Source organism: Aspergillus multicolor, assembly GCF_047715735.1.
Source record: "Aspergillus multicolor strain CBS 133.54 unplaced genomic scaffold BDW74scaffold_31, whole genome shotgun sequence".
NCBI lineage: Eukaryota > Fungi > Ascomycota > Eurotiomycetes > Eurotiales > Aspergillaceae > Aspergillus > Aspergillus multicolor.
Window position 1 is genome coordinate 1 of NW_027395982.1, and position 24,530 is coordinate 24,530.

The 24,530-nt window shown below is 49.3% G+C and overlaps 9 protein-coding genes across 9 annotated transcripts; 4 read left to right on the forward strand and 5 right to left on the reverse strand.

The window, feature by feature from the left end:
* Positions 1-4,210: 4,210 nt before the first annotated feature.
* Positions 4,211-4,510, reverse strand: BDW74DRAFT_181834 (uncharacterized protein; the record flags this gene model as incomplete). Its single annotated transcript, XM_073730118.1, has 1 exon — positions 4,211-4,510. One exon carries the CDS (start codon positions 4,508-4,510, stop codon positions 4,211-4,213), a length of 300 nt encoding a protein of 99 aa, XP_073579983.1.
* Positions 4,511-5,541: 1,031 nt separating this feature from the next.
* Positions 5,542-6,360, reverse strand: BDW74DRAFT_181835 (alpha/beta hydrolase family esterase; the record flags this gene model as incomplete). The annotated part of the gene is made up of 2 exons (XM_073730119.1): positions 5,542-5,904; positions 5,992-6,360. 2 exons carry the CDS (start codon positions 6,358-6,360, stop codon positions 5,542-5,544), a joined length of 732 nt encoding a protein of 243 aa, XP_073579984.1.
* A 1,403-nt stretch (positions 6,361-7,763) lies between these two features.
* On the forward strand, positions 7,764-8,943 carry BDW74DRAFT_170217 (DUF1996 domain-containing protein; the record flags this gene model as incomplete). The annotated part of the gene is made up of 2 exons (XM_073727134.1): positions 7,764-7,998; positions 8,066-8,943. The coding sequence occupies 2 exons, from the start codon at positions 7,764-7,766 to the stop codon at positions 8,941-8,943; spliced, it is 1,113 nt and encodes a 370-aa protein (XP_073579985.1).
* A 719-nt stretch (positions 8,944-9,662) lies between these two features.
* On the forward strand, positions 9,663-11,838 carry BDW74DRAFT_187735 (uncharacterized protein; the record flags this gene model as incomplete). Its single annotated transcript, XM_073731560.1, has 3 exons — positions 9,663-10,696; positions 10,743-11,442; positions 11,494-11,838. The coding sequence occupies 3 exons, from the start codon at positions 9,663-9,665 to the stop codon at positions 11,836-11,838; spliced, it is 2,079 nt and encodes a 692-aa protein (XP_073579986.1).
* Positions 11,839-12,331: 493 nt separating this feature from the next.
* On the forward strand, positions 12,332-14,229 carry BDW74DRAFT_181838 (thiamine diphosphate-binding protein; the record flags this gene model as incomplete). Its single annotated transcript, XM_073730120.1, has 7 exons — positions 12,332-12,387; positions 12,447-12,544; positions 12,601-12,675; positions 12,736-12,899; positions 12,957-13,037; positions 13,095-13,606; positions 13,704-14,229. The coding sequence occupies 7 exons, from the start codon at positions 12,332-12,334 to the stop codon at positions 14,227-14,229; spliced, it is 1,512 nt and encodes a 503-aa protein (XP_073579987.1).
* Positions 14,230-14,870: 641 nt separating this feature from the next.
* On the reverse strand, positions 14,871-16,622 carry BDW74DRAFT_181839 (putative MFS transporter; the record flags this gene model as incomplete). Its single annotated transcript, XM_073730121.1, has 5 exons — positions 14,871-15,072; positions 15,171-15,368; positions 15,439-16,205; positions 16,263-16,418; positions 16,464-16,622. The coding sequence occupies 5 exons, from the start codon at positions 16,620-16,622 to the stop codon at positions 14,871-14,873; spliced, it is 1,482 nt and encodes a 493-aa protein (XP_073579988.1).
* Positions 16,623-17,167: 545 nt separating this feature from the next.
* Positions 17,168-19,124, forward strand: BDW74DRAFT_170220 (putative D-lactate dehydrogenase (cytochrome); the record flags this gene model as incomplete). The annotated part of the gene is made up of 11 exons (XM_073727135.1): positions 17,168-17,176; positions 17,236-17,428; positions 17,485-17,593; positions 17,649-17,745; positions 17,790-17,824; positions 17,882-17,983; positions 18,032-18,322; positions 18,387-18,616; positions 18,678-18,859; positions 18,921-19,024; positions 19,088-19,124. The coding sequence occupies 11 exons, from the start codon at positions 17,168-17,170 to the stop codon at positions 19,122-19,124; spliced, it is 1,389 nt and encodes a 462-aa protein (XP_073579989.1).
* A 392-nt stretch (positions 19,125-19,516) lies between these two features.
* BDW74DRAFT_181841 (SET domain-containing protein) lies at positions 19,517-21,059 on the reverse strand (the record flags this gene model as incomplete). The annotated part of the gene is made up of 5 exons (XM_073730122.1): positions 19,517-19,603; positions 19,665-19,763; positions 19,821-20,262; positions 20,324-20,459; positions 20,522-21,059. 5 exons carry the CDS (start codon positions 21,057-21,059, stop codon positions 19,517-19,519), a joined length of 1,302 nt encoding a protein of 433 aa, XP_073579990.1.
* Positions 21,060-21,355: 296 nt separating this feature from the next.
* BDW74DRAFT_84462 (uncharacterized protein) lies at positions 21,356-23,565 on the reverse strand. Its single transcript, XM_073733869.1, has one exon. The coding sequence runs from the start codon at positions 23,382-23,384 to the stop codon at positions 21,558-21,560; it is 1,827 nt and encodes a 608-aa protein (XP_073579991.1). The 5' UTR covers positions 23,385-23,565; the 3' UTR covers positions 21,356-21,557.
* Positions 23,566-24,530: the final 965 nt, after the last annotated feature.

Sequence of the window (24,530 nt, forward strand, 5' to 3'; positions counted from 1 at the left end):
ACTTATTAATTACTTTATAATAAATCTTTAAGATCCTAGCTTTTTCTTATAAGATAATTTCTTTTAATTAATTAAAAGTAAATTAAGTAATTAATTACACAAGGTAAATTACAAGTAATTAGCTGCCAAGCACTTGCTAATTAGTTAAGAAAAAGAAAATATCTTAATTTTACTTATTAATACCTTAAAAAACTTATTAAAGGTTTTAAAATTAAAATATAGTAATAATCTTCCTAAATATCCAGTAACTAATTTAATAAGATATAGCTATGTTATAAACATGCCTTTTAATTAGCAAAGGGAAACTATTAAGAACATGGTTAATAATATAAGTGCTTATTAAGTACTTATTAAGTAATTACTAACTACTTAATAAATTTAATATTATATTTAATAAAATTATTATAACAGGCCTTGTAGCTAGTCTTTATTTTTTAGAATATCTTACTTTAGCTTATCCTATTAATATTCTGGGGTGAAAATCTATAAACATGCGGGCATATAGCTTAAGAATATGTATTATACCTGTCTTATAAATAATTTATAGGCTACTTTGCAAGGAATTTAACACAGAATTAGCAAAGTTAAAAAAGATATAATTAAAAATACTATGTATAGGTATAAAGTAATTAGCAAGCACTTAGTAAATATTTTTTAACTAGTTTTTAATAAATTTTACCGCGCGGTAAAGAATCTCTTTAAGAATTAATAATCTTATTTTAAATTTTAAGATTCCTGCCAGCCATAACTAGCTTAGTTATTTATTCTAGTAAGCTAAGTAGCTATAAACTAGTTATAAACTACTTATTAACTAAGTATAGAATTTATTAGGTGGTTTTAACTCTTATATTAAGTATATTAATGTATTATCTAATCCTGCCGGGCATTATACCTATTAGGTGCCTAAGAATGGCTTTATTTATCTTTAGTTTTTCCAAGAACTATTTACTGGTAAGGTTATTATTAATACTAAGGAATATAATATGGTTAAATTAATTAAATCTAAGTTACTTTTTTATGGTAAGTACCTAAGAGATATTTCCTAACCACTTATAAATTACTTGCTAAGCACTTAATTAGCCTATAATTACCCTTAGGGACCAGGAAAACTAGTACATGCTAAATACAAGGTTATATTTTATTAGTTAATTTTTATAAATCTTAATTGCAACCCCTATTTTATTTTTATATCTTATAATATTTATACACATGCCCCTTTACCTTCTTAAAAAACCCCAGTAAAAATTATAAATAGCATCCTATAACTAATTAAACAGGCTTAAAGCCTAAGCTTAATACTTGGTAAGTACTTTTTAAGCAGTTTAGAAGTTAATTATAAGTTATTATTAACTACTTTATAGGCACTTTCCTTAAAAGTCTGGCACTGTAGTTATTTTATGCTAAATATAGTTATTATATAATCCAGTAAATTCATAATAGTTTCTTAAATCTAGACCTAATTAGGGCTATTATTAGGAAACAGCGCCTTTTATATTATCCAGCAGGTTAAGATATTAATAATATGATTTTTAAATTAGGAAAGAATATAAAGCTTAAGGCAAGTACTTAGTAATTACTTTTTAACTACCTAATAATTAATTATATTACCTAAAAGTATGTGCAGGAGATTTACTAAAATAATAATTAGGTTTTTATTATTTATATTCTTAAAGACTAAGCTAAGCTTCTCTATACTTTACCTTTAGTTAAGATTAACATATTATACAAGCGTGTTTAGTTAAAAGAGCTAAAGAAATTAGTGTTTGCTGTATATTTAAATAATTAAAAAAAGAGTATATATAACTAATTACTTATAATAGTTATTACTTTATATTAGGTCTTTATAACTAAGGACATAATAAAAGGCTATTATATTATATTTAAAAAAGTTTATAATATTATTTACAGGTTAACTAGTAAAAAGCTTACTTTTTATACTATACATGGCACTAGACTGCATGCTTTGGTAATAGATATAAATAATAAGCAGATTAAAGGTAACCTTTAACCACTTTTTAAGTACTTGTTAAGTAATAGCTAATCCTTTATAATAAGGCTATTTTAGTTCCTAATAAAAATTAACCTAAAGTCCTATTTATAACTCTAGATTCTAAAGAATATTCTTATTTTATATTAGGTGTATTTTTTTTAAGGAATTTATAAAATTATTTATAAAAATTCTTTAAATTAATATCTTAGGGCATAAATGGCAGTACTTCTAGAATATAAGTTTAAAAAAAATTACTAAAAATAATATAATTATTTAATTTATAAGTATTTCCTAACTAGTTTTTAAGTGCTTTAAAAGTACTTACTAGCTAATTATTCTTAAAGTATAAGCATCCTATAGTTTAAAATTAGGCTTGCCATAAGAAGAATGCAGTTATTATAGCAGGACTTAATAAGTATTACTTTTTTATTTTTTATTATATTTTTAATTTAATTTAAAAAAGTATAAATATTGTTAAGTAAATATATAATAAGTTTAATTATTATAAAAAGCACTTAACACTACTGCAAGTAATTTTAAAGTAAGTTTTTAATAACTTAGTTTAAATACTTAATAAATACTTGCTAACTACTTACTAAATATGCATAGGTTATAAAAGCTAGATATATAAAATATTTAATAAAATTAAGCTTATAGCTTTTATGGTCTTTGGTATTAATATATAACTTAAATTTTTAAGACTAGTTATCTTAATTATATAGCTTAATTTAATATATCTTTACCTTAAGTACTTATAAAATACTTATTAAGCACCTTGCAAGTACTTATACAGAAGTATATTATAAAGCTAGCTTGGTAAAAAAAAGAGTTTAATTTTTTTAAGAATATTTATAATTAAGATTAAATATTTTTTTTATCTTTTAGTAATAAAAGGCCACTATAAAAAACTCTAAGTTAAAGAAGTAATTAAAAAGGCAGTTAAAGCTAGCAAGGAAGTTCCTGGGCAAGATTAAGGTATAATTTTTATTTAAGTGCTTAAAAATTACTTATTAAGTACTTACCCTTACTTTTCTAGTACCTTTTAGGTTAGTCTTTAAAAAGTTACTATAGCTAATTTATGTAATTAATTTTAAAATATAAAGCTATAGAAATTAAAAGAGGAGTTAAAGATTTAAAGTTTTAAAGCTAAATTACTTACAAAGTAGATTAAAATTAAAAAAAGAGTAAGAGTTACATAAGTTAAAGTTAAAAAATAAAAAATAGTTTTTATAATTAATTAGTTCCTAAGTACTTAAGAAGCAGTTATTAATTATATATTTTAATAGTTAAAATATATATAGTTTACCGTGTATTTTTTATATATATTTATAAACCTGTTAAATGCGCTATTAATTTATTAGAATTAACTATTAAGATACTTAATAAGTGCTTTTTAAGTACTTTATAAGTAGCTTATATAAATTAAAGGGTAGTTTTACTACTTTATAGGCTTGCTTTTATTCTTAAGAATAAAGTATATAAATTTAATAATAAAGATATTAAAAGTAATAAAGCGGTAAGTTAAATACAGCTGTAAATTCCATGTGGAATTTAGGGCACGGGCCAAATTCCACCCGCTTTCCTGCCTGAGGTAGACTAGTGCGTTGATGCCAGCTTTTAGCGCGTCGAACCCAACTACTTTCTGTACTGTAGCGGCGTGTAGTACCCCATAAACTCGCAATCAATTGCTTCCCATACATAGCAAGCCAGGCATGTGCGGGGCTTAGTCCGCGTTGATGCTCAACATTAATTTCTATACCCTACCACCACTGTCCAAACACGCCCTTTACTCTAGTCTCTACGCCGCCCCACCTTCTACGGCGGAAGTTAGTCAATTTTCCCGTAAGGAGTGCTGAGAGAATCCTCCTTTTGGCCTGATATGTTCCTGTGAGAATGATATCACAGTACTACTACGCCTAGTGTCTGTCATCTGGTCCCTATTCGGTGTTTCATCCTAGTCCGTTCTCCTAATTACCCTGTTGTTTATGTATCCTTATAGTAATAATATCTTACTAACAGTCAGTGTCTTTGCGTAGACCCAGAGATCCAGAGACAAGAAAGCCATCGGGTTGTTGAAGCTGCTAAACATGTTATTGATCCCGTACAGTCTGATACTTTTCTTGCGGAGGGTGGCCCATGTCTCTTGGGCGGCGACAACACCAACAGCTGCTACAAGAAAGGCACGCGAGAGAAAGGCAGGCCAGTTCCGATTCGAGCAGCCTATGTTTGTTGTTCGACGGAGGTAACGCGCTTGTTGTCAAGGTTGTTGTAGTATATGTGGTGACCGAGCGCTACCGATGCACCACAGACCGCAAAACCGACCATCATGGCAGGGCACTGCCAACCGATGCCCCATGCTGCTGGAGTAGGTGCAGGGCCCTCATTGAGCTGGGTGCTGGATTCCTGTTGGTCGGGCATTTCTGGATTGAGGTTGACTATTCTTGAGTCAACCGTGACATGGCTGGGGCTTTCAGGACGAACTGGGTTATAGTAAGTGTGGTTGATGATGGGGAAAGACATGATGAAGGACCAGGCATGGCATGAACTGGAGCTGACAGTGTGGGGATACTCGATCGTCGTTCCGCTTCGCATTCTTATAAATGCTGCGGCTGCTGACGAGGCTGAAGGGTGTCAGGCTTGTCCTACCCCCTCCTCGCTCGTATTCTCACCCCAAGGCCAATGCTTGTAACACCCAAACCCCGGTCATCCTGGCAGTGAGAGATAGCCCCGCCTCCAACATTGATCGATATCCATTCGTACCCCTTTCGCCCTTGGCGGCGTTTATCACGATAATTCTCACTGGCGGAGAAGCCTCCGGCCAGAGTTTCATCGAACAAACATCATCAGACATATTTCACGAATGATGATGTCTTATTCACAGTACTGCAGGCTTGGTAGGATTCGGCATGTTCGAGCCCGGGACTGAGAAGCAAAATCGACTGGAACGAAAGGAGGAACCTGACTTCAGCCTCGTCCAGCAGTCCTATATTTAGGAGAGAGCGACCACGTTGGATGTTACACGGCGTCTCGGCCAGCCTTCCTTGGCAATGGAGGTAACTGCACTCTCTCCCATCTTCAAGTGCTTACTTGGTAGGCATGGCATTCATCAATCGATAGCTTTGAATGACATTGGTATATTCCTTTTGTATCTGTATGGATGCGAACAGAAGATAGGCCGGACGAAGTCCCTAGCCAACCAGCGATCCTCATCACACATTTAAGACATGGCACAATATCAAGGTTATGCGTCAAAGTCATGGGCAAACCGGGTGGGAAATACTTAGAAAAGTCACTGGTGCCTAGGTAGCAACCACGTTACATATTATTCAGCTCTCGTCTATCGGTACCGTTCCCCATAAGTACCCTAGGTAACCACAAGCTATCTGCTCTGGCCATAGCCTTGCAAAGCAAGCCTAGGATTTGGATGTGTGTCAGGTTCGCGCAATAAGAAAGAGACGTACATTCAGAATTTCAAACATCACAAATGCAGTGACTGTAGGTAGACCGAACTCACACCCTATTTCTACCGTGGCATCAGGGAGAGATACGAGTCACCTCGCAAACCCCCACCACGCCATATCCTGCACCCCCTGCACCGGAACCGGATGCCCGATTCCTTCCGCCCAGATCCCCTGCAGCTTTCTCCCGAGCACATGCGTCGTCCACCCGCTCACTGGGGTATCAGTCTGCACCTGGTCAGGCGTAGCGTCATACCCGAGCACAGCAGCCCACGCCTCCAGCGTCGTGTTGAACGCCGCCGACCCGATAACTGTATCCTCGGACCCAAGATACAGCTGGAATTTGGGGTAGCTGCCGGTGTATCCCGGATACATGCTCTTGATGTCGCCTGGAGAGCCTGCGGAATAGGTTGTTGCGGCGCTGAAGATGTCTGGGTATGCTCCTGCTATTGTAATCTGCTCTCATGCAGTCAGCGTCAACAAAGCTTAACAAAGGGACATAAAAAAATGTCTATAAACAGACTAGAAGGACGTAAACCATACCGCCATCGTGCCCCCAGAAGAAACCCCGCTAACAACCACTCTCCCCTTATCCCCAGCATACAAGTCAAGCGCATACCTCGCCATATTCGCAACAGACTGGCTGGCGCCACCACCATCGTGCATTTGCGACTTCGCCGAGGTCGCGTCCCACGCACCCTGCGGCGACTCGGGGTATACAACAACGAACCCGTATTGCTCTGCGAGGCGGGCGTAGGGCGTAGAAGTATATTGCTGCTGGGCGTTTCCGGATGCGCCGTGGAGGGTTACGACGATGCCAGGGGTGCGGGCTAGATTGTCGGGGACGTAGATGTACATGTTCAATGAGGCTGGGTTGGAGCCGAAGGAGGGGACGCGGGTTGGGGTTGCCATTGCGGATGCGGCTGAGTGGAAGAGGGGAAGGGCGAGAGTTGTCAAGGTTATCAAGTCAGAGAGCCACATTGTTGCATCTGGAACTTGCGATGAAATGACTATATAGGTCAGGTCGTGATCTCAGGGAAGATAGAAAAGATGTTGACGGTCTCTGATGTATCCGATCCTGCTTCTGACAGGGGGCAGTAATTCGGTTATCAGTATTTTTCAGGATGATGCTGGAGATAGATGAGGGGTTACACTGGCTGCATTGACTGGATGGAATAATGTGTAGTTCGTGCCAATATCTGGGGACCCCGCAAACGAAAAATGTCTCTGAGAGCCTGCATGTGCATGTGCCCAGTTGACCAGACCCGTCCAAGGTTGGACCCGGACTTCATGTCAGAGGTCGCGATTCCCGTTTGAGGAATATCCGGCAACAACCAGACGCGAATAAATGATTTCCTCCAACTAGGAACGACTACTATGTTTAGGATCTCGGTCTCATGGACAGTAAATCCAGCAACCACTTGGACTCATGTGACGGTGTTGACATCACCTCTACAACTACCTACCTAGGCACAATAGCACCATGAGTGAATTTAGCACTTTTCCCGGTGTACACCCAAACTAAACCTTAAGTTCACGAGCTTTAACATCAGGTTTCCCACTTGTTAGGCAGGATGATATGCGTCATATCTGCCCAATCGTTGACTTTCAAGTTACTCACGATGAACCAACGAGTAGAGATGGGGATTGGCATCTTCCTTCAGAGACTACAGGTCTTGTAGTAGGTAATACAGATGTCCGAAAAATAGTGAGGCCTCCCCATCGTGCCCAGGGCGAAGCTTGCGAAGGCAAAGTCCATCCAGCCATCCACGTATGAAGGCTCTTGTACGTAAGGGGAATTTCCATGTAGGGAATGTGAAAGCCATTGCAAGGGGTACCGCTTATATAGCTCTGACGAGAGCAGGCCCAGAGAGACAGAGAAGGGCGCCCTGGAGGGTTCTGCTTGCCCGTCAAATCAAGGGACGGGGTCCACAAGGCTAAGCGAGGGGCCACAGTTAATCTATCATAGGAATCACTTGCCGGATCTGTTCAAACTGTCATGGACAGTTTTATCCCATTGGCCAGGAAGAATCTTCGAGCGGCTGTTCTGAATTGGGATATCCGACATGGCGGGTGGGATATCCCTTCATGCCCCCGTTGTTCATTTGCATGAAACATACTTCAGCATTTTCAATTTTGCTTGCCGCAAGGCAAAAGGTATAAGACCATGAGGCTAAGGTTGGAATCCAGAGATCATGTCTCTCGTGTATCTCTGCTGTTTCTGCACCGTCACTCCTTTTCGTGCCCTAACCCCTCCTGATCTGGGATCAGTTCCATTCTTTACTTGTCTTTCTTTGAAAAAAAGTCCACCAATTATGCGTTCTCTGCTTTCCATCCTGGCTGGTGCCGGCCTCGCCACTGCCTGGACCGAGCTGAGTCATGCTCCGTTCATGAACAAGAACATCGACGCGATTGTCCAGCCTGGCGCCTACACCTCGCACATGCACACCTTCTTCGGCAGCGACGCGATCACCAACGTCCTTCCCACCTCTGCCGAGCTCCAGACTGGCTGCTATACTGGCAATAACCCGAATGACCTGTCTGTCTACTGTAAGTACCCTACCTAACATACTCCCTCACTACTGCCCGTATCTCCCACTCACACAACCCGCAACAGGGGTGCCCACCCTCTACCACGTCGACGGCGACACATACACCGAAGTCCCCATTTTCAAGTTCAGCACCTACTACACCAACGCCTTCGCGACCAATGCAGTCCCCCAAGACTTCGCCATGCTCTCCGGTAACGCCTCGGCTACGACCCAGACCGAGGCCGACAACCCGTACAACGACATGGAATGGTTCTGCGAGGGCTCCGACGCGCGCGAAGCCAACGTCGCCCAGATGCCCACCTCCACCTGCGACGAGCATCTGCAGGTGAACCTCGTGTTCCCGCAGTGCGTCAATCCAGACGATCTCAGCTACGACTTCGCCGACGATAGCCAAACTTGTCCAGAGGGGATGGTCTCAATCCCGCAACTGCGTTACCGCGTCCTCTACAATACACGCGCAGTGGCTCCGGATGGCTGGAGCGGTTCCGCCCCGTTTCTGCTCTCGTGCAGCGATACGCCCGGGGACGGGTACTGCTTCCACGGCGACTTCATCAACGGCTGGTATGAGGATGCGGCTAAAAATCTGCTAGCCGGCGGTGGTGGTGGTTACGACGATGGCCAGTTTATCTCTGGCTCTCACGGGGATGTCGCTCTTGAGGCGACGTGCACGGCTACGGACCAGGACCCGGTCAATGGGACGAGCGACTACCTTGCTAGCCTGGAGATGATGGCTAACGAGGGTTCGGCGGGGAATGAGTCTACTGGGAACTCTACTTCTTCCTTAAACGGGTTGGAGACGCCGTCTCCCAGTTCAGGCGCTGCAAGCACATCGGCGGCTCCCACCACCTCTCCCAAGAAGTCGGCTAGACCAACATGCAGCTCAATCAGGCAGCGCTGCATCGGGCAGAAATCTAATGCCCAGGCTGTGAAGCGCGCGCTGTAGCAGACGCTGGACACCTTTGAGGACTAGTTCGCAACCTCGTCTGCCTCTATAGTGAGGAGTTCGCATCTCAGGCGCGTATCTTTTGGGTTCTGAGCTTCAAATTGCATTTGGTTGCGGCCATCTCGTATCCATCATTTTGATTCTCTTTATGTATCTCCTGTCCGGCGCGTCTTTTACTGCCCCGGTACTACTACTCTTACTACCACTACTTAGGCGCTTGGTCGTGCCGTTTCCCATGTACTTTGATTGACATCTATTAGCTACCTACCAACTACTAGTATTCACCCGTTCAAGCAACATCGCCAGATCCTTTCTTACTAGATTTCTGCGTAGTGCACTCATAGAACCGTGTCATTGGCTGTGACATTGATTCAAGAATGGCTTACCTACCTAATGCTATACATGAAACCCTGATAACTTGTACTTAAAGAGTCAAATCTTTATGTCCCCTGCATCTAGGTCTATAGGATAACTTGTTATAGCGTCTTTGGCTATTTTTCATCTACGCCTACCAACTATGCCTTTGTAAAGCGACATGGGCTTACCTAGCCCTGCTGTAAATGGTATCCATCTAGAATACCGCCGCCTGATTGGCTAATAGCCGGATACTAAGCGGAGTTCTTTCCCCGCTTGTCGCTCCACATTCAACTCGCTTCCTCCACTGTCGTTCTTCTCTCCATTCCTCTGCTGGGCAACCACGAACATGACCAGACCATGCGATGGACAACTCAAGCGACTCCCCCTCAATCACCTTTCTTCCGATCAACCAGTCCACTTCGCCCGCCAGCCAGCGCGCGAGACGTGGTTACGCCTCCTGCGACAACTGCCGGGAGAAGAAGAAGCGATGCGTGACGGGCCCCAGCGAAACGACGTGCCAGAGATGCCAGGAAGAGTCCAGAGCTTGTTTGACGACGCATCGACGGAAGAAGAGGAAGGTCCGGTCGTCGCCGAGGCTCGCTCTCGCTCTCGGCGCGGAGAACATATCTGACGCAGGTGCTCGGGGGCAGCCCGCGGCCGCTCCTTCCTTCCAGGCGCAGGTGCCAGGCCGTGGTGCAAGCACCAAGGAGCGGATTCTGTCGACGCATCTGCTGGATGCAAGCGATGCGTTGGATCTGATTGCAGTTGCGGGCTCAAAGGAAGAGATCGATGACGGCCGGTTGAGAGCTGCAGGTGAGCCTCGCGGTCGCGGGGCAGACGAGCAGTCTCCTTCTTCGCATCAAAACCTTTCCTACGGATGGAAACAGTGTTTCCTAGTGAAGAGAGGAATCCTCCGGGCGGAGGAAGCGGTCGAGTTCCTCGGGTTTTATTTCTCCGTGCTGTGGCCCCTGTTCCCCGTGGTGCCTCAGTACTACGGAGCCCCCGAGCACTGTGTCTCTCTGGCTACGGCAGAGCCGGTGCTCACTACTGCAGTGATTGCACTCTCCTCGCGGTACCACGTTCTCAGCGGGTACAATGGCCTAGCCAGGTCAGAACGGATCCACTGGCGCACCTGGCCGTGGGTGCAGAGACTCTTCCAGTCCTCGATATGGGGAGCGTCAGGGATGCGACGTTATGGTGCGATTGCCGCACTGCTTCTGTTCATCGAGTGGCATCCCAAGGCAATCAATTCGCCAGAGGACTTTCTCGGCGATGGTGGCGAGTTGGAGCTCTTCGAGCCGCATTATCAGCCGGATGGCGCTGCGCATGCTCGGCCGACTATACCCGAGCGCCTCAATCTTGTAGCGACAGCGTACAGGAGCAACAAGATGTCATGGTAGGTCCTCTTTGCATCCCCTGCTTTGTTGAGACTGACAAGGAAGGATGCTGCTTTCGAGTGCCATCGCCCTGGCACGGGAGATTGGGGTCTTTGACGAACAGACGGGGACAGCTGAGGGCTCTGCTCTGAGTCAGGAATGGACGCGGATTTTGCGCACCTTCCTGCGGCTCGCCGACGAGAGTCTGGCTCTTCGGCTGCGGCTCGAGCCACAGCTGCAAGTGCAGGTGGCGGGAAGCCACGACCTAGCGGACCACATCCCGACGAGCATGGTCGACGATGCACATTGGGAAAGCGCTGTGGAGCTTGGGGTTCATATGTCAAAGGCCAGAGAGCTTCTCCGAAGTTGGAGGAGGACCGAGGCTGGGTCTGGAGCTGTTCCTCTCGCGGCATGGGAAGGATTCCGACGGGGTCTTGACCGTTGGAAGCGGCAGCGAGAGTTGAGCAACGGGGACGCAGGTGCAGATATGCATCAAGGCTTGCCCTTGCGAGCGGCCTGTTTGGATGTCGAATACTATTACATCCGACTCTGCGGCCTGAGCCCGGCGGCGCATATCTTTGAGCGCCTCCCCGACATCCAGATGGAAACTGCAGGCGCACTATCTCAGCTCGCAAGCGATGCGACCGCCGCTTCTATTGACATGCTACACTGTGTGCTCCACTGTCTTGCTCCTACGCAGGCCTTCAAATATGCCGGTGTCAAGATCTGGCTTTACACAGTATGCGCCGCATTGTATCTCCTCAAGGTACGACCTCATCGACATATTCGGGCTCCCCCGCTGACTAGGGCTGTTTAGAGTACTCTTCAAACCGAGGAGCGCCTCGACCGGTCGAGTCCACGGATTCGCCTTATTCTGGGCGTTGTCGACGCAATCAAGGAGAATTCCCCGGATGATGTCCACATGGCGCAGCGCTATGCCGCTCTCCTTGAGATTTTGATCAACGCTGCTCTCAATTCGTGTGCAGCAGATACTGACAGACCACGAGAGAGTAGTCCAGTGCTCTCTCGATACACTACAATTGGCCCGGATGTCGGGATTGATACCGAAGGAGACTGGATCTATGGCTCGGAGTTCTGGGACTCGCTACCGGACATGGTTGGGTTGAACAGCGTGTCGAGCTTGTTTCTACCACTAGAATAGGAACATCTTCACTACATTAGAGGTGGACATCCGCATACCTCGTTAGGCATATGGGCCTGAATACTTCCAGGCTCTCTGGTGCCTCAGATATCCCATCTTCAAACCGAGACGTGACTCATCTGCACCCCATACATTGGGGCAGTTCGTCTCAAATGTGGAGAAGCGGCCACCACTCATTGAGCGCAGTCTATCCGACCGGCCAATGTCGCGGGCGTGCGGCGTTGTCGGATATCCCAAAGCGGTATACACCGCCACCACCTTGACCCGTAGACCGTGACGTCGCATAAACCAGCAAGCAGCTTGGTTGGATCTGGTTAGATCACTCCAACTCACGCCTTGCATATATTCTGTCTCCTCTCACCTCGGAACACCAGGCTTCCGAGTTGTTCTGGACGGAGTAATTCCGCTAATGGGGGGACCTCCGTCCAGCTATTAAAGATTGGGACTTATCCTCAGTGGCCCCTCAACTTACACCAATACCACGAGAATCACGATGGGTTCGATTAGAGATGATTTGACAATCCCGCTCGCCGCATATCTCTGGCAGAGGTACGCCTACCGCACCTGTACAGCAAACTTCACTCTATCTGGAATCTGACGAGTGCTAGGATCCGCCAGCTCGGCGTGCAGAGTGTTATGGGTGTGCCTGGTGACATGAACCTCGAACTACTCGACTATATTGATGGAGTCGAAGGACTGTCATGGGGTACGTCTGTCCACTGAAAATTGTGTGTTACCTAGGGCTAACCTCTGGTATCCCAGTTGGCAACGCCAACGAGCTTAACGCTGCCTACGCCGCGGACGGATATAGCAGGGTCAAGGGGTGTCCGGGTGTTTGTGAGTCACTTTCTTATTCCGTGCCCCGAGACCAGCTCTAACGGAACGGGTTAACTGCAGTGGTCACGACCATGGGCGTCGGCGAGCTCAGCGCAATCAACGGGGTGGCGGGCGCGTTCACGGAGAACGTCAAGCTAATCCATATCGTGGGCACGACGGGGACGAGGGCACAGAAGGCAAGAGCAATGATTCATCATTGTTTGGGCCCGGATCCGGACCATCGGGTTGGTCTTTCTTCTTCTATGAACGGATGCTTGGGCTGATGGTATGGCTGGGTCCAGGTCTACTCGAAGATCTCCGAGTCTGTCCGTGCGGCGCATTGCTGGCTTGATGATGTTGCCACTGCGCCTGCAGAGGTTGACGTACGCTCTTTTCCTTTCCTTGGCTGCGAATAGAGGAAGCTGACTTGGATGGGATAGCGAGTCATCCGCGAATGCTACGTCCGCAGCCTCCCCGTGTACATCTTTGTACCAATGGACTTCGTTCACGTCCCAATTCTTGCCTCCTTGATCGACCAGCCGGTTGACCTGAACCCCCGGACCGACGACGAGGCATGTACTGCTGCGATCCATGCCGTTATTGACATAATCAAGACCTCGTCGGCACCCACCATCATCGTCGATGCTCTGGTGCACCGATATCGTGCAACAGATGTTATGAACCGTCTTCTAGACCAGCTCGACCTCCCGACCTTCACCACCCCAATGGGCAAGTCCATCGTGCCCGAGGACAAACCGTATTTTGGCGGCGTGTACAATGGACAGGTCTCGCTCCCCGGCGTAGCGAACGCAATCGAAACCGGCAGCGACCTCGTCATCGACGTGGGGTTCATCCATTCTGACTCCAATACTGGCGGCCACTCAAGGAATCCGCCGAGAATGGCGCAGTCTGTCCTCGTCGCCGCGACCTATGTCCAGGTCGGACACGCTCGGTATGAAAATGTATACTTGATCGAGTGTAACACACCCTGTCCCTGAAAAGGTGTCATAACTAAGACAAGATATCTAGTTCTAACCCGCCTCTCCGAGACCCTCTACGCCTGTCCCTTCCCCCTCATCTGCCGCCCAATCCGACGCTCCGTACCCCTCCGACCTTACGTCCCCGCGCATAACCCAATCCTGGATCTGGAAGCGCATCGGCGACATGGCGCGCCCCGGCGACATCAACAACAACGGTTATACGATCGAGCGCGCAATCCACGGGCCTGAGCAGGGTAAGCTCGCTTACCTCCCATCCATCGCCCCCCTCCAACCTCCCCTCCTCCAAACCCGCCACCTAACTGACAGATCATACCCCCGAACAGGATACAACGACATCCCCCTCTGGAACCACCAACTCCTGCTCCGCGCATTCGGGGCTCGAGACGGGGAAACGAACAGTCGGGTCGTGACCACAAAGCAAGAGTTTGAGCAGGCCATCTCCTCACCGCGATACACGGACCTCGGCTCGATCCAGCTCCTGGAGGCCATCATGGATAGGATGGATGTGCCGTGGCGGCTGCGGGCGCAGATTGAGTTGATTAATGAGCGAAATGCGAGGATGCATGTGGAATGAGGAAGCTGCGATGGACATGGAAAGCGAGAGACACCATAGGCTTCGGTGTGATATAAATATCTAGATATATATATACATATATTTAGTTATAAATTAGTTGTAGCTGGGCCTCCGAATCAACGTGCCTAGGTTGACAGGTACTTCTTTACAATATCTATGGTACCTGAAATAACTAGAATTTCGTGACCTGTGAATATAAAGCTCCTTAATACAGATGAGGGTTAGAGGCGAGTTAGAAAGATAAAGAAACACCCAAGATAACGGTACCTAAGGCATATATTCTATAGCGCAGTAATCCCTTTTGTTCTTTTATCTACTTAAAAAACAAGGATATATAGTTTTTATTAGGTATACTACAGGCTACGACCCCAAGCTAGAATCGTGCCCGCTAGTGTAACCTACTTGAATACTCAGAGATGCTCTTAGTCGAGGCGCGTATAGAAGTGATAAGACTTCGTATACATTCTAGTAGCGGTGGACAATCCTGCCAAAGCATAAGGTACCCGAAATTCCATTCCTATAGAGTCATACCTCCAAAAAGCCAGCCGAGGGAGATAGAAATAAAGAAAGAGATAGAGATAGTAGGCTTATATTCCCACACACTAAAGACCATATCACGAACCATACCACACCACAGCTTCCTACAGCGGATACCGAAACGACTTATTCTCCCCATCTGTCAGATCCTCCAACCCGTGCTCACTGCTAGGCGCCCCATACTCACTCTCCCTCCTGCGGTTCTGGGCGCGCAGCAGCGCCCGGAACACCTGCGCGAGCAACAGGCAAATACCAAAGCAGATGACTGTTGCCTGGAAGCCCGGGTCGTAGCGGGGGGCGTCGTTTCTGTGTCTTGTTAGTATGGTTCATATTGTTGATAGGGCAGATAGGGTAGGGTTCATGATGACAGTATGGCTTATAAAGGGGTAGGGAGGGAGAGTTACGCGTCGAATGTAAGCGGTCCGATAATGTTGCCCAGCGAGTACCCGATGAATGTCCCCGCAGCCATAGTGGCCTTCTTGGTGTGTCCGGCGACGTTGGAGGTCCCCATGGCGATGCACTGCACCCAGGCTGAGGAGAAGAAGTTGATCAAGTAGAAGCCGACGATGCGGGCGGCGCGTTCGGAGGAGGGGAGGCGCCATCTATAGGTAGATATCATATCATCAGCGTGTAATCCTGTATTCAATCGAATAGAGAGGGAGGTGGGCATACATCAAACAGCTCCCCAGGATGACAGGCAAACAAGCCCCACTGACAACATGCAATCTCGCATTCGGGACCTTGCGCCCGATATACCCAGAGCCCAGCACGCAGATGAATGCCAGAGCTCCAATGGGCATATTCAGGAGCAGCGACTGGAACGTCGAGAACCCCATGCCGTTGAAGATGATGGAGCCGAAGGTCGTCACGGCGCCGGACCCAATGCTAGAGAGCGTGGAGAGCGCGAAGATGAACCAGAACTGGTACGAGGTGAGCGCCTCGCGCATCTGGTACGCCTTGAACGTTCTGTTCTCAGACCCGGCGTTGTTGCCGCGCACGCGCTCGAGGAGCAGTCTTCGCTCATCTGGTGTAAACCCACGAGCCTCCTCAGGACTCCCGGGGAAGATGAACCAGAGCGCCACGGACCAGAGGAGCGTCGCCAGCCCCGCGATCAGATACATGTATTGCCAGGGCGCCATGGCGCCGCCGGTGATGTGTCCGAGACCGTAGTTGATGAGCGGGGAGATGATGTTCGAGCCGCCGCTGAAGGAGTACCAGAGGGAGGAGCGGAAGACCTGCTCTGAGTGGGTGTACCACATGCCCGTGCAGAGCATGAAGGCTGGCGAGACGCCGCTCTCGATGAGGCCGAGCATAAAGCGGTTGACCAGCATGCCGGCGTAGTTTGTGCAGGCGGGGGTGCAGATGACGACGATGGCCCAGAGGAAGCAGATGATCGGGCACACTTTGCGGATGGAGAATTTTTGCGAGAGCCAGGAGATCTACCCAAGGGATATTAACTTAATCATCCTATGTGAGGAAGCTGAAGAGGGTTTTACCGGGTAGCAGCCAGCGATATACCCAAAGTAGAAGATCAGCGAGACCCACGAATATTTGAGCCCATCCCGGATCCCAAGGTCATCTCGCAGGCCAAAGATCGCCGCCTGGCTCAGTAACGCCTTGTCGTAGTACTGCAGGGCATACGTGAAGCACATCTGTGGGGTAAGCAAAGACTCTCTTTTTGTAGGGAGTGGACTTACCACCGGCATCAATCGCATGTCGATCTTGCGCAGCAGCTTCCTGTTCATCTCCTCGTCTATCACAGGGGCACCCTCCGAGAGCTCAATGTCCTCGGCAGGCTTGCCATCTGACGGGGCGAACTCGGTATGGGTAGCCATATTCTTCGGATCAGACGCCATGCTGAATTTGTCCGAATGGTCTGATTGTACGAGTGGAGACATGGCATGGGAAAGGCCTTTATAGTACTCTGATAGCCTTATCCAGCCAGAGTCGGGAGCACAAATCGCGGGGGAAATCTGGGGCAGCCCTACCCCTTCTCCACGCCTGTCGGATCTGGCGGATATCCGCATTTGGAATCGCCGCTGCGGACCCGTGGGCAAAGGGGACTGGGGCGGAGGAATTCCGGCTCTAGCATAAAAACGATGCCAGGTCAGGATCGGAGGAGTACGCAAAGGAGGTCATCATGCATCCAGTACGAGTACTCAGGCCTCAACCGATATTGTCTTCTGCTCGAAGGTCCTTTGCGCGGAGGGAACCGCAATGGACTCGACACTTCCAGAGTGCTACACAGCCAGGAAGGCGGCTACAGAGCAAATTCGCAGCCTCGTGGTTCTCTGCGGTGGCTGGTGCAGGCCTAAGCGGGCTTGCGCTGACTTCGTGGCACTATACAGCGCCAGCTTCTCTGCCAGAGACGAACGAGGTGAAGTATGCGGACCGTGAGACAATGCTCAAGGTATAGTTGTGCTCATACCGCGAGCTCTGAACCCAGCTAAGCACTATTTCCTTGCATAGGGCATCGTGGCAATCTCCGACGCACTCGGGCCAGACTCAGTCACCACTGACGAGGAAGATATCGAACTCCATTCGTCCTCTGGAGTCTCGACCTCGCATTGCGCAGCGAGACCTTTAGCCGTTGTAACGCCAAGGAGTACAGACGAGGTCTCAGTCATTGCTCGGATCTGCTCTGAGTATAAGATCCCGATGAGTATGGCACCCCGTCTGCAAGAGGACAGTATCTGATTGTTCATGAATTGCATATAGTTCCCTTTGCGGGAGGATCAAGCGTCGAAGGGAACTTCACGGCGCCGCACTCGGGATTGAGCATAGATTTCTCGCAGATGAATCGGATTGTTGCGTTTCATGAGGAAGAGTGCGTGTCACATTCTAGAAGTTGTATAGAAGGCTGGGTTGACCGAAACATCTAGTATGGATGTCGTGGTGCAGCCTGGAGTCAACTGGGTTGACTTGAACGACCGCATCAAGGAGAGCGGTCTCTGGCTTCCGATGGACCCAAGCCCTACTGTATGTGACTGCGTGGCGCCTTTCATCCGACTAACGTGCACCAGGCACTCATCGGAGGCATGGTCGCAACAAACTGCAGGTACATCAGTCTCTTCCCTAGCTACCTAGGGTACAAGCCCTAGACTAACCAGACCAGTGGAACAAACGCAGTCCGATACGGGACCATGAAGGACTGGGTCCTGAACCTCACCGTCATTCTAGCAGACGGCTCCATAATCAAAACCCGACATCGACCGCGGTGCGTGATCCTCTTCTCCCTGGGCCACTTCATGACTAACCAGTCTAGCAAAACATCCGCCGGATACAACCTCACAGCCCTCTTCACCGGCTCCGAGGGGACACTCGGCATGATCACCGAAATCACCCTCAAGCTTGCACCGATCCCCGAGACACACAGCGTCGCAGTCGCTACCTTCCCCTCTGTCCGTGATGCGGTCGCCTGCGCCTCCAAGATCATGCGGCAGGGGGTCCCGATTGCTGCGGTGGAGCTCATGGACGAGGTGCAGATGGGCGTCATCAACAAGAACGGCGGCTCGGGGGGTAGACTGTGGGAGGAGAAGCCCACGCTACTATTGAAGTACTCCTTCTCCCTCCCCCCTTTCCAGCCCATCATCGAAGAGAATACTGACTGGATGCCATAGATTCTCCGGTACAGCACAGTCCATCGCTGCAGACATCGCCAAGGTCGAAGCGATCTCATCCCAGGGCGGCGGCAGCGCCTTTGAATTTGCAACGACCGAGCAGGAGATGCACGACCTGTGGTCGGCGCGCAAGGAAGCCGTGTGGGCGATGTGTGCGCAGAGACCGGAGGGGACACAGATCTGGTCCACGGACGTGGCGGTGCCACTGTCACGGATGCCCGAGATTATCGGTACGTTGGTCTTCCCATAGCACAGTTCCTCACATGGAGTAATATTGGCGAGACTGGATAGATCTCTCCAAGAAAGAATCTAGTGCCTTGGGGTTATTCTCCAGCGTCCTGGGCCACGTCGGTGACGGCAATTTCCATCAAGCGGTCATGTACGACCCTGCCAATGCTGCTCAGGCACAGGCCGTGCGGGAATGTGTCCGGAAGATGGTCCATCGGGCGCTGGAAATGGAGGGGACGGTTTCGGTATGTTGAGGTCATTGTCAACAAATTTTCCTCATGGTGAAGTTTGCTGATATGGTGGCAGGGCGAACATGGAATCGGCCTCGGCAAGAAGGAATGTCTTCTGGAGGAACTGGGACCGGAGACCGTTGCTGTGATGTGCGCGTTGAAGAAGAGTTTGGATCCCCAGTATGTTGTCTCTACCAAGCCTCGACCTTCTCCGACTGACGGGCGCTACCTGCTTTCTGTTAGCTTTCTTATGAACCCCGGCAAGGTGTTTGACCCTTAGACTGCCAGTGGGCAGCGGTGAGGGTAACCTTTCAGCATGGTATTGGGATGGAAACTTAGATTGCTCAATGTTTAATACTACCTATGTATCAGCTAGTTACATATATCCGGCAGGTATTACTTTGCATTGTAGCACCGTGGTAATGGCCTCAGTAGGCTCATATAGGAAAGCTGCGATACTGATCAAACCGGTTCTAATCAAGGAGAAACATGGTGCTCAAATCGGGATCGCGAAGAAGCTTGCAACTGGCCTTGTGGGATTTCTCGTTCCAGCCACGCGTCTGACAGGTCTGGTTTCGTGCGTAAGTAATGAGACCTATACAACCCTAGGTAGATGCTGATGGAAACATACGTTGCCGCAGTACCAGAAGAAACCGCATCTGGCACACTTCTTCAGGGAGGTTGAGCTTTTCCCGCACCCGTGGCATGTCCTGTGGTCGTCGCTGTTGCCAGGCTCATCTGCAGCGAGGTTGGAAAGATCTATAGTAATGCAATGTGTCAGCGAGCCTCAGGCTTGGAATCCAGCTATCTGAGCTCTTACCTTGATCCTCGCCGGGTCTTCAAGGCGGATCCCCGAGCTATCGAACTCGAACGAGTGCCGCTGTGCATAGAGAATCGCAACGGTGTACCCCTTCTGGATCTACCCGCTCTCCATTAAGTCACTTCCTCGACCGTCGGTGTAGAACCACAGAGGGACCTTCATCCCGTCGACATCACGAATCTCCAAGTGCAGCCGGGTGAGGAAGTCAAAGTCCACAATCTCCGCGAGAAGGCACCAGTGTCGACGCGGTCGGCCAGAACCGTCGTAGTAGTCCATATCCGCTCCCCATTTATGTGGCAGGGCGCTGAACGCAGGAAAGGTTGCGCGGTTGCGAAGGCGAAGCCCTGTCTGCATCCTCGGACCTGCAGCAGAAGCGTTCTCCCTCCTCCACAGCCAGTCCTCAAATTCCGCGGTCCCAAGTCCAACAGGAACATCATCCACGGCCGTCCTCCACCGCATGGACATTCCGTACAGCGACAGTTGCGAGCGATCACGCGCCAGCGGCGCAGTTTTGTCCACGTTTTCGCCATCGTCCCCCTCGGAAATCCGCCACAAGCGCTCCGCCCTCTCCGCGAAGATCCCCGTGCGCAATCGCAACCTGCGGCGCGTCCAAGTATGCTCTCGCACAACCGACGTCATCTGGGCCCGTCATGTCATACAGCTGGATTTCGCGGTCGAGGTGGCGCAGGGTCTGCAGCGGTGATGACAGGATACCCTGCAGGCCGCGGTCGCTGACGAGTCCGTCCAGCCGCTCGATCTCTTCGAGGATCTCGTCGTTCTTTGCGCTTTCGTCGTCTGGCAGCGGCACAGTGCACAGGCGCATGTAAAGTTGAATCGCGTCTGCAGCGCCGCCTGACGCGCCGACCGGCTGTTGTGCGCTCCCAGGTAATATATCGTGATCTCTTCTCCCTGGGCAATATCGCGGAGTGCGTGGACGGTTTGCTGCTTGATATTTGGGTTCCTGGCCTTCTGGGCGTTGTTGTCGCAGGCGTGGTTGAGGCGGCTCGCTAGCAGGAAGATCCCGCCTGCGGTCTGGCCATCCACGTCGTCAGTTTGAAGGGCGTTGGTGCGAATGATCCCAAGGTATTGCTCGGCTGGGGTCGTATAGGTGTAGATATGGTGCAGCGCGAGGAATTCCCGTCGCTGTTCGTCCGTGAGTGTGTCGACTTGCTGCTTGATATGGCTTTCGAGCTTTTCAGTGCTCAGTTGGTCGAGGTGCCCGGGGCTTTGGATGATGAGTTCTTCGCAGAGGATGCGCGTTCCCTGGGAAATCCGTTCGGTGGCAACGAGACCTTTTCCCTTGCCTGGGATGTTCTTCACGGTGTACATGGCATCGGTTGCGGGGGCTTGACGGTTCAAGCTCGTCGGTTTGATAGTCGATGCTGTGTGTCTCATGATTTTGATGATCAAGTCATTCAGAGCAGGGATGGGATCGGGCGAACTCGGGCCGCTTTGCGTCGCAACTGAGTTCCGTCAGGCAGTCCAATAGGGGGGTTGCAGAATCTATTAGTTCACTGGCGTAAATGATGATCATGAACTTTGTTGGATTAGGAAGAGAACTTGGAGGCTCCTGCCCCGGGATTGACTAATGATACCAACGAGCCAAACGCTCATGGAAAGTGCTGGCCACGGAGGGGTAATGTGAACGCAGGCCCCTTGCACCTGAGCGATATCCGGCAGGAACATCCGGTACCATGCATCCATTGATACCTACCTAGGCAGTATGACCCTGGAATGCAAGAAATGAATGCAATAGTTGCTTAGGTAGGGTGGCTGCCAGACTGGCGTCGCCCAAATATTCGGACCAGATTCTGAGAGTATGCCATTGGATATATCGGTAGAAGAAGGTCATTAGGCCGAACTATTACCTGTCATTGAACCCACTATCTAGTGTCATAAGAGAGGTTGAATCTTGTACCAGATCCGGCCCCAGCACTCCTCGGTCGCAGCCGCATCAACCCAGACAAAAGTCCTCAGAAGCCTCTCAAGTCTCTGGCGAGTATCGACGCCAAAGTTATGGCATAGACATGCCATGTATGCTACCAGGTCGGCCCCATCAGCGATCAATTCAGGAGACCCGGGTTCTGACACCTCGGGCTCGTTCAGTCCCATCGAGCATGTCAACGCTACAGCCAGACACCAGATGAAAAGCGGCGACGAGACATTCTCGATGCGCAGGTTGTGTAGGCGGGGGCGAAGAGAATAGAGCAGGCGCTCGCGGGGTGTTTCTGAGTACGGAAGTGGGAATGTGACGTGCACCGCGTAGAGAATCGCAGTGAGGCGGGCGGCATGGTAGATGTCAAGGGAAAGATTCCAATTGGCCTGATCTATTGTCGGCTCATGGTCGCAGTATTCTAGGATATTGTCGACAGGATCATGCTCGTCAGGTAGAGAGAGGAGGCGGTGGTGGATGAGATTGCGGCTATCTCCTAGTAAATCCAGAATTGCAGGACTGCAGGAATCCCGCTGAAAATGTTGTATGACGGCAGCATATTCACCGAGCTGGATGAACATTTCAATGAGGCTCTGTTTGATCGATGGCCAAAGGTAAAGGAGCTCGTAGAATCCCGAGCCCGCCAGATCAGGAACTATGTCGTGATATCCATTTGGCTGAAATAGCAGTCTCGGTGGCTGCAGATCCACATCTAGTCGTTGACCGTGTGCACCCATGACTGGGTAGACTGGCTTGGACAGAGATTGGACTGCCATGATAAGCGACGCGAGGCTGACCAGCCAGGCAAGGGCATAGGTCCGTATGCTCTCGATCCCACCAAAGCGGCAGATGATATTCTGCACCATACTCCAATGAAGCGGATGATATTCCTGGCCGCCGCAGAAGTCCAGAGCCTGCAGGTTCGTGAAGGGGGGCGAGAAGGGGCTACGATCCCGAGAGACCTTCTTGTGCTTATCGTTTGCTGCCAGCCAGAGAATGCACATCACGAGCCCGTCTGGGGACTTGATCTTATCCACATCGGCAATCTCGCTCTGCAGCGACTGTAGGGCTAATGCCTTGAGCTCAAGCTGGTCTCTGGATTCTCCACAGGCTGCACCGCATGTGATGCGCAGGATATCGCGGTGGTATGAAGCTGCCCAGACGATGGCGTATAACTGGAGCTTATTCTCCATCGGAAATACCCACCCCTGGTAGCAGTTAGCTGCGTGGTCTAGTCCCCGGAAGTGTGGCCATATCGTCGTAGCCGCAAAGTCCAACAGTTCCTGAACCTTGAGCCTGTCCACTAATGCATTTACAGGCAGCAGCGGATTGGAGCGCCCTGCCCAGGGTGACTGTGGGCTGGGGGCTCTAGAACCCGCCACGGGCCAAGCTCCTCCCCCGCAGGTCGGGCAGATATCCGCAATCCAATCCTTCAGCTTGATCATACGATGTCTTAAGGTAGCTGACTCCTGCGATTCAAGCCACCATGTCCGAGCGCCCCGCTCCATCAGGGACGAGCATAAGCACGAACATAAGGCCCCGGTCGTTCCATTTCGACTCTTCTGTCTTGGCTTCTTAGGCTTTAACATCAACTCTAGATGGTCCGTCGCATTTTTCCGTCTTTCGGTGCGTCTTTCTTTGAGTGCACGCTGTATCGCGATGGAGCGCAATTCACCGGACTCTGGCAACGTCGGACCTCCAACGAACACGAAGTGACATGACGACTCTCGGGGCTCCTTCCTGGGCTCTTGTGTCATTTTATGGATGAGGATGCACTTGGCGCGCATATACTTTCTAGAGAAAGGTTGAGCTCGACGAGATTGCGGAAGCGGGGGATGTCGGATGCCACTCTGCAGGGAAAAGTTGCAGCCAGTCAAGAGACTCCAAGCCTGCGAGATAAAAGATTAGTAACGATCTGCTAATCGGTAGATAATCATCAGGCTAAAGCGAGATACTAGCTGGTTGCAGGTTAATCTACTTCAACATCGACCAATCACGTTACGTACCTCCTAGAGTAGAGCACAAACTGCGCCGCGCAAGACCCATCAGTAGCTTTCTATAATTCCTCTATTGATTAGTCTAAAGCCAGGTCTTCTTTCTTGATACTGACCGTGGAAAGACTCGAAGCCTTTGTATATCGCACCATGACAGACCGCGCTTTCCCTAGACAGCCGGATTTCAGTGACCATACAGGCAATGATAGATATTCGATACTCACGCATCCGGGCCAGTGAATTGGAAAATTCTCAACGGCGGTAATACTGATTTGTAGGCGGCCTCTAGGTATTTATATAGGAAAGTCTCCGAGCCCTTTGCGCCAGTGAGGACGATTCCCTGGTTCGAAAATCAGTTCTAAGCTTGAGTACCTCGAGGGGAGCATAAAGCATTGCATACTTTAACCACAAAATCCCTTTGGCGAGCATTGGATAGCTGCGCATCGATCATTCGTTTGATGTTGTACGCGTTGCCAGCTCTATCGGACTCGCCTGATCAGGTCGTGCTCGCATATTAGCCACTTCAAACAGTAAAACAGCCAAGTAGACTAGGCGCGGAGCCTTACCAGTGTCGCTGTCGACTTTCTGCACTCGTAGTGGGCTTATTTGTTGTACTTTTAGTATGTTCACGTCCTACAGGAGTGTCAGAGACAGCAACTGTCGTGCTAAAATTGACTCACTGCATTTCCGGTCCGTGCATAGCAAACCACAAGTACATCCCAGGTTGGATTGAGCCGCTTTGCTTCCGTAGCGTTACCAGTGCAGCGGCCTCGGGTGCCCACATCGTAATCAACTTGGCTGCGATTGCGGCTGGGGAGCTCAAGATACCGGCCTTGACCGCAGCTTCCTTGATGATTGGGAGCACGGAAGGCTTTGCGATTGCCGGTAATGTGATCACCACGCGGTACCTAGCATTGAAAAAGAAATATTTCCCGTGGG